Source organism: Oryzias melastigma, linkage group LG22, assembly GCF_002922805.2.
Source record: "Oryzias melastigma strain HK-1 linkage group LG22, ASM292280v2, whole genome shotgun sequence".
In the NCBI taxonomy this organism is placed as follows: Eukaryota; Metazoa; Chordata; class Actinopteri; order Beloniformes; family Adrianichthyidae; genus Oryzias; species Oryzias melastigma.
In genome coordinates this window covers 15,317,744-15,325,675 of record NC_050533.1, presented here as the reverse complement: position 1 = coordinate 15,325,675, position 7,932 = coordinate 15,317,744, and the positions used below count along the sequence as shown (strand labels likewise).

The window sequence follows — 7,932 nt, the reverse complement described above, 5'->3', positions numbered from 1 at the left end:
AAGAAGAAAATGAAAAATCATTTTTGATAATTGCTTTTTAATTTGATTTAAGAGACACATAATGCAGGTACATTTTGAAAATGAATTAACATTTCCAGTATTGACTTTTATTTTGATTTTTGGGACACATACGCTTCCATAAATGTGCTCCATTAAATTTAAGATTGCACGGTGGGAGCACTCACTCTGACACAATTTTAAAACGGAAACTTAACTGAAATGACAGATGTCTCACTCTGACAATTTATTCGAAACGAAATGTTAAGGGGGGTTTGCTCAAAATAAATGCTACTATTTATAACTTAATTAAAGCCATTACATTCAAAAATACACTTTTTTTGTTGTGTTTTGATCTTTTAATGCCCCACAATGTCACAAATTTCAGTGAAAATGCCTAAAAAATAGGCAATTAAATGAATAAATTAGATTAATTAATTACAGGTGATGATGACAAAAAATGATGGCACGATAGCGCTGCATGAAACAATGCAGCAACATGTGTCAGGAATGGAAGAGATGGTAGTGTTGACTTGATGGAAGAGCAGAGCAAATCAAACCATGTTTAAAGTAAAGGAGGTGCTGATATTTCTAGTGATTACAGAGGGGATGAACATAAAGATGATTCCAGGTTGGATGCACCAACTGGTTGTTTGGTAGAACTTTAAGGACAAATTTCTCCTCTCTCAGGGCCTCACACACGTGTCACCCTCACAGAGCTCGCCACGGGCCTGTTTGGATTTTGGCAGACGATGATTGATAAAGTAATTAACCTGGGCTAATGAGCCCTAAGGATGAAATAGAGATCATCACTTTTCTGCAGAGCGGAAGGGAAAAAAAATAAAAAAACGAGGTGAGCAATGAAACAGAGGAAGTCCAGAGTGAGAGGTGCGGCTCCTTCTTTCATCTCCGTTCTGACAATTCATCAACCTGCTCGTCCGTCTTTTATTAGGCGGGTAATTGAATCCAACTGTCCTGCTTCCACATTCTGCACTTCGAAACACTCCTCTCCCTGCGTGCGAGCTTGTTCCTTTAACTTTGGCGTCTCAGGTTTCCCTCCTGCTCAGTTTGGGGAAGTTTACAGCTGCCAGCTTGCATCAGAAGCCTCAATATTATTAACAAGCCCTTATTGTCTATGCTAGCCTTCAGAGCTCACTTATGCGTTTATAGGTCCGCCCCAGGCTTTTGGGGCAATAAAGATGGCAGCAGGTTGAATTAAAAGCATGTGAATTAACTCTAGACTGGCTCTTTAAGTCTTTAGGTTGGTATGATGAACAAACCGCAGGGATCTCACATGTTGGCCTTTTATTTGCCGTACTTCAAAGGCAGCTAATGTGGAAGAAAGAAAGCCTGTCCAGATGTTGATTATTCTTCACTGGAGCATCTGGGTTTTGCAGAATTTGAAGTAGTTCTGAGTGCTCTTTGAAACGATAGAACATGTGTGTCCCTGCAGGAGGAACAAACACGGCTGTGAGATGTGTCGCTGTGTCAAGTGTCCGCCGTTCACCTGTGACAAGCACTGCAGCGACGGCTACCGGCAGAACAGGAAGGGATGCTCCGTGTGCATGTGCAAAGGTGAGAGCTTCAAATCACTTTGTTTTAAAGTCCCACTTTGATCATCTTTTGATCTGTTTTCAAAGCACTTTTTTTTTAGGTAACTTCAGCTTTTAGGGATCAATAAAGTTTTTTTTTATATCAAACCATGGCGCTCATATCGAACCGTGACCAAACTGTATCATTGAATGTATATATATATATATATTACCTTTAAAGTTGACTACTAATACAGTATTTTTAGTCCAAAACACTATTCCGAAATTACACAGTAAAAGTAATGAATCTTTATGTAGAACATTAGAACAAGGATATACTGGTCAAGCCCTGGAATGATGAACCAAAATCACTTTATTCAACGTCAAAGTTGACAACTTCTACTATAACTTCAGTCAAAAATACTACATTTACAAACTAATAACTCAAAAACTACACTGGAAGAGTACACAAATCTTTGTGAATAGATAGTTTGTCATGTGCATTAATGTTATGTTGGTAGTAATACATAATTTGAACAGTCTTTAAGGAAAAGAAAAAAACTCTGCCAGGAACCTGGAACGCCTTTTCTCTGCTTTACATGTTAGCCAAACATTTACACACCTGTAGGGATGCATGTTATCACTGCAGACTACACTAAGTTGCTCTTATCTTAGTTATTGAATGAACAGTTAGCACTTTTGGACACACTGAGAAGTCATGCAGCAGCGACTGTGATCCTGCGGCGGCAGCTCTTATTCTAAATGATCCTTTGCTCCTCCGCTGCTGCTGCTGGTTTTCTGTGTGCTCGTTTTGTTCCTGTTGGTGTTTACTTTAGTCCTGGGGAATGTGTGTAACTTTAATTAGATTCCTGCCGTGCATGCGTTTTAAAGCTTGCATACAGAGGCCATATTTGTGCTCTGCCACATTATAGGATGTTTATTCTGCCAGGTATTTTAAATATTTGAGCTTGATACCGTTCAGAAAAAGGCTGTGTGTGCAATTGGAGCACATGAAAAAGGGAGCGCAGAATGGATTTGATTTTTACATTTTTTTTAAGCAGCAGGAATATTTTTACACTCAGCTGGCTTGTCTTTGTTCTGGATTTCTTTAAGCTTTTAAGTAGTGCTGTGACAACTTAGTCATTTGGGGTTTTAATAAGGTCCCGGGTGCAGTCAGATTGTCTCTACTGTTTAGGAATGTTCCTCACTTGGTGAAATGACCCAGAAGCATCTAAGTGACGGCCATGAGAAAAGCTGGTGGAGATCTCCTAAACAAAGGAGTTGATATTTTATCTTTCTAAGTTTGACTGCAGATTTTTTTATTTTGTTGTGGATCTCATTCTGGTTCCTGTCAGAGTCAATGAACAGTGAGAAGATACAAATAGTTTCTATTTTTTCTTTATTATTATTACAGTGAGCACTAAGCTGTTTTAATAAAGTCTTAACTTATCTGCTATTTTTTTTAGATATATTTGAATAGTTATTATAATTTTATGTTGCCAATATGAAGAAGACTAAAGTTCTGACTCAAAAACACCATTTGATTTAACCTCCATCGTGAACATATTTATCATTTCCTTTACCACAGTCGGTTTTTAACGACCTCCTGAGCTTTTCCTTCACATCTGTATTTCTAGAAAGCCTCCCCAGCCCCGCTCTCCCAGCTCCAACGCCCAGCTATTGTCTCACCTCCAACGGTCACCGCTATGAAGAAGGCGACAGCTGGCACGATGGCTGCCGCGACTGTTTTTGCCACTCTGGGAGAGAGATGTGCGTGCTCATTTCCTGCCCCATGCCCAGCTGCTCGCATCCTGTTGTCAAGGCGGACCAGTGCTGTCCTTCCTGTGAAGGTAGGCGGGGTTTTTGTATTTTTATATGCAATACAATACTACCTTAAATTGTTATTTTAGCTGTTTTAATCAACACAATTTACTAAAATGGAACAACTGGATTATTTAACTGGAAAAATTTTAGATAATGTGAGGATACTGAACACACATATATATATATATATATATATATATATATATATATATATTATATATATATATTTTATATATATATATATACTATATATAGTATATATACTATATACTATATATACTATATATACTATAAATGTCACTTATTCGCACATTTGGTTTTGGTCTTTCTGACACAAACCTGTCTTATATCCAGGCTGGGGACCGGCACAGGGAGACCCAGACCTAAGCCCCCCATGTAGCTACATAGTTAGGCATTAGCATGAAGGGTGTTCACTGTAAGAAGTGAAACATTGGATCAATTAACAAAAGGTTAATTTAATGAAAATTAATAATTTTAAATGTTAAAATGACATAACTTTTATTAATTGATACAATGTTTCACCTTTTTCAGTGTAAGGACACACATTTACATGTAGCCTACACCAGTTTTTTTAATTGGTTTAAAAATCTCACTCCCAGCATGTACCGGTAAACGTTTTCTCCTTAGTTTCTTTCATATCTCCTCCGTTAGCAGTATTTTTTTGATACTCCAACTCCATTGAAACTAAATCTCTTCTCTTTTTGTCTTCTTGGGAATTATAAACTGATGCAAACTCAAACTTTTTCATTCAAAACTCTCCAACTCATAAAGATTAATTATGAAAGAGTGACTAAGATATCAGCTGGAACATTTAGCAGTCCGGGAATGTCTACAGTTTTCGGAAGCTATGTACACTTCTGCAGTAAAGGGACTCTAACTGTTTGCAGATGTCTGCTATAGGACTTTTTCAGCTCAAGTTTTTGAACGTCTTCTTTAGGTGCATAATCTATAACTTTTGTTTTGCTAAAAGAAACCAAATCTTAGTTAAAGGTTAATGTTGTGTCTCTGGTTTGATGCAGATGAGTCAGGCAGCGGTCAGCCAGAGGGGATGGACGTCATGGTCTGCAGAGCACCTGGAGGCGAGTTTTATGTGGAGGGCGAGACCTGGAACCTGGACGAGTGCACTCGCTGCACCTGCAGGAAGGGCCGTGTCCTGTGCGACACCGAGGTGTGTCCTCCGGCTCTCTGCCAGACGCCCATAAGAAACAAGGATACCTGCTGCCACGTTTGCCCAGGTAATTAAAGTAACTTTGAAGATGCAGAATCCTAATTTAGAAGTGATCCCACACGCCTCCGCCACTTTTCAAAACATTCACTCCCAAGCTTGAGGCCCACAAATCAGTAAAGCATGACTGAGCCTGAGAGCTGCTCCTTGAGAATGCCGACATGCCTTATCGCTGCATCTCCTCTCACAAAGGGAAAACTGTCAGAAGCCGGGCTTTGTTATCTGTACGGGCCTGGTCACCAGGAATGTTGGGAAATAATACACATATCCCTGACGGGGCTCTGTGATGAATGTGTACAGTGGAAACCACGCAGTGCCTTCGTCTTAATGATGTCCCCAGCCACAAAGGGGCCAAAGATCTCCGAGGTGGGATCAAAGAGTCAGATAAGATCTGGGCTGAACTGACAGCTGTAATAAAGTCGCCTGCTTTTGTGTTGAACACACGCAGCAGAGGGTTTTTATCTTGAAAGCTGCCTTTAGGGTGCTGTGACAGTTGTGGGTGAAAATGCAAACTTCAGCAAATGTCTTTTGACTTTAAATCAGGGTTCTCAAACTCAATTTACCTTGGGGCAAGGCTGTATGAGTCAAAGTCAAGGCCCGGGGCCCGGATCTGGTACACTGGGTAAATTCATGCGGCCCTTCAGATCATTTGATTTTATTGTTATTATTGGCCCAACGTTATCTTGGGCTCATTTTTAACCAATTTTGACAAAATATATTTTTATGGAGAGTAAAATATTAGTAAAAAAATTTATTTAAGGTTTAAGATGATTTATTCTGGAATAATATTCCTACCTTTTTACTATTCAAATTTATGTTAAAAAGTTACTGTTTTAAATTTTTAAAAGTTGGCATTCTGCTAGCTTTTTGGACTATTTTGGCATTTACTAAGATTTTTAAGGCTATTTCGGAGTATAGATTATATTTTAGCTACATGTTACCTGTTTTGGCTAATTTAAGCTTTTTTTTTAGGCTATTTTGCAGTTTAGCTAATATTTCACGTAAATGCTAGCTCTTAGCTTTTTTGTTTTGTTTCTTAGGCTATTTTAAAGTTTAGCTATTTTTCAGCTACATGCTAGCTGTTTTAGGTAACCTAAGGTTTTTTTTTGGGGGGGGGGGGTGTTAGGCTAACTTGGCATTTAGTTAATATTTTAGTTGAAAATCAACTTCAGCGTTTTTAGCAATCAAGTTAAGCATTTTCAGCTATCAGCTTCAGTGTTTTTAGCTATCAAGTTAAGCATCTTCAGCGGCCAAATTCAGTTTAGAGCAATTACACTAGCATTATTGCAGGTAATGACATATATTTACTGTATAATTATGTTAAAAAATCACTATTTTAAAGTTGTTTTAGAGTGTTCAATAAATGCTTATCCTGTGTGGCCCGCGACCTGTTTTGAATTTGCTGTATGGGGTTCCATTTGTGCCAAAAATATGCTTTTCCGTCCACCGTCCATATCTTTGGCCCATTGTCTATGTCTGTTTATTGAACATTTATTCATGTCTATGTACTACTAAGCAATATCTTCTGCATGTCCTGTGAAACGACAGGAGCTAACAGCGCTAGCAACGACAATAGCAAATGCAAATTCTGTTTTAAGCATAAAGAAAGCTGAAACATCACAAAGCAAATACAAACTATCATCAAAGAAACGTGGACATGCAGAAGATATGGCTTCATAGACATTGATCGGGGGCCACTTTGAGAATCCATCTAACGCTAACGTGTTGCTTCCAGAGGAGACTCTGGGGCCTTTACTGCCAGTGAACAGAAGTGAGCAGCAGTACTGCCTGACTGTCGAAGGAGAGGTGCTGCTTGCTGGTGACTCCTGGAGGGCGAACGCCTGCACCAGCTGTACTTGCAACAACGGGACCATTCAGTGTTTCTCCCAGCGCTGTCCAGCCGCCAACTGCAGGGTACCAGTTCTACGCAAGGGCCAATGCTGCCCGCACTGTCTCGGTCAGTTTGGGTTTTTTTTACTTTTAAAACTTGCATGTCTATAGAAGGAAATAACAAGTGTATGGATTGTATAGACATAGCCAGCGGAGCGGTGGCGAAAACATTCCATGTGACGCCGTCACGCAGAGCGAAAACATTCTTCCAGCATCCGCACATTCACGCGTTTCCTGTCCCCGACTGAATCGGCCCGCGGGGCTCTTACCTGCAGCAACACAGGAAAGCGAAGCTCCGTATCAGCTTTTCCTTTAGAGGAAAACCTCGGCTTAAGCCTCCATTGTCCCCCGCTGATATTTAGCTGTTCCACTAGGACTTTTGTTTGTGTGGTTTCGCCCGCTGGAAAACTGTGTTTTGCGTCATGCTGTTACAAAGGAGTCCAATGGAGGATAAGAGAACAGATGCCAGGAATCCTGAAATTGCCGATGCAAATACTGTCATTTTTTTATTGTTAACACGATTAGTGTAATTCCAGTAGATTTTGAAGGAGAAAAGCGGCGAGAGCCGCTTTTCTCCTTCAAAATCTACTGGAATTACGCTGATCAGGTGTTAAAGTCTGTGTTTTTCCATCCAGAGGTGACCACATCAGTGCCAGTAAAAGTGACCGCCAATACCGCCACCACGACACTGGAGATTGTATTTGAGATGACCACAGTCACTGTACCGCCCATCACTGCTGACACAGGTAACGTCTATCTTTAGTTTCTAAATGTTTCCCGCCAGATATTCCTCAAAATATGAGTATTTCAATTTAAGTGATACTGACTTTTTTTTTTATTATTATTATTAAGCAGATGTTTAAAGTTTGTCCTTATCTTCCAGATGGGCTGGAGTTTGGTGATAATTACCCCAGCCAAGCCGAGATGGCCCTGGTCTACCAATCAGCAGCCTGGATTCTGGCGGGCCTCCTCTTGGCCATCATCATCTTCCTCTTAGTTGCGTTTCTCATCAACAAGAAGAAGAAATGGGTGCAGATGTCCTGCTATAGCGCACCAAAGAAGGTGATGGATACTGTCAAATAATGACAAAGAATTTGCTAAAATTCTGCCTCAAATTGTAGTTTTTTTTTTTTAAAGCTTCTTTTTTGTTTTTTCTTCTTTTCGCCATCTTGCGTGTGACCAGATGCCCCTCAAAACTTTCATACTATTTCATAGAAACAGTTCGTTAATGATTTTTGGAGTTTCCACAGCAGAATGAATCCCTTTTTTCCCAGACGGAATTTTCCGTTTCTGCATGATTTTATGTCTAGTGTGTTAATAAGAGATGGAAAAGCGACTACATAAGGGGAGTGTCACATAGGTGAGGTTGTGTTGATTAAAATGATACCAAATAAGCAAGAAAAAATACAAAAGTTTTAGGGTTGAGGTTCCAGAGGGTTAAAT

The 7,932-nt window shown here is 39.7% G+C and overlaps 1 protein-coding gene across 1 annotated transcript in view; it reads left to right on the top strand.

Annotated features, from left to right (window-relative positions):
• crim1 (cysteine rich transmembrane BMP regulator 1 (chordin-like)) overlaps positions 1–7,932 on the top strand; it is a 44,844-nt gene that overhangs the window by 35,446 nt on the left and 1,466 nt on the right. Inside the window, exons 9-14 of the mRNA XM_024273442.2 lie at positions 1,451–1,572; positions 3,167–3,379; positions 4,394–4,609; positions 6,335–6,556; positions 7,125–7,235; positions 7,373–7,551. Coding sequence (XP_024129210.1) covers positions 1,451–1,572; positions 3,167–3,379; positions 4,394–4,609; positions 6,335–6,556; positions 7,125–7,235; positions 7,373–7,551 — 1,063 coding nt within the window. The remainder of the gene's footprint in view (positions 1–1,450; positions 1,573–3,166; positions 3,380–4,393; positions 4,610–6,334; positions 6,557–7,124; positions 7,236–7,372; positions 7,552–7,932) is intronic.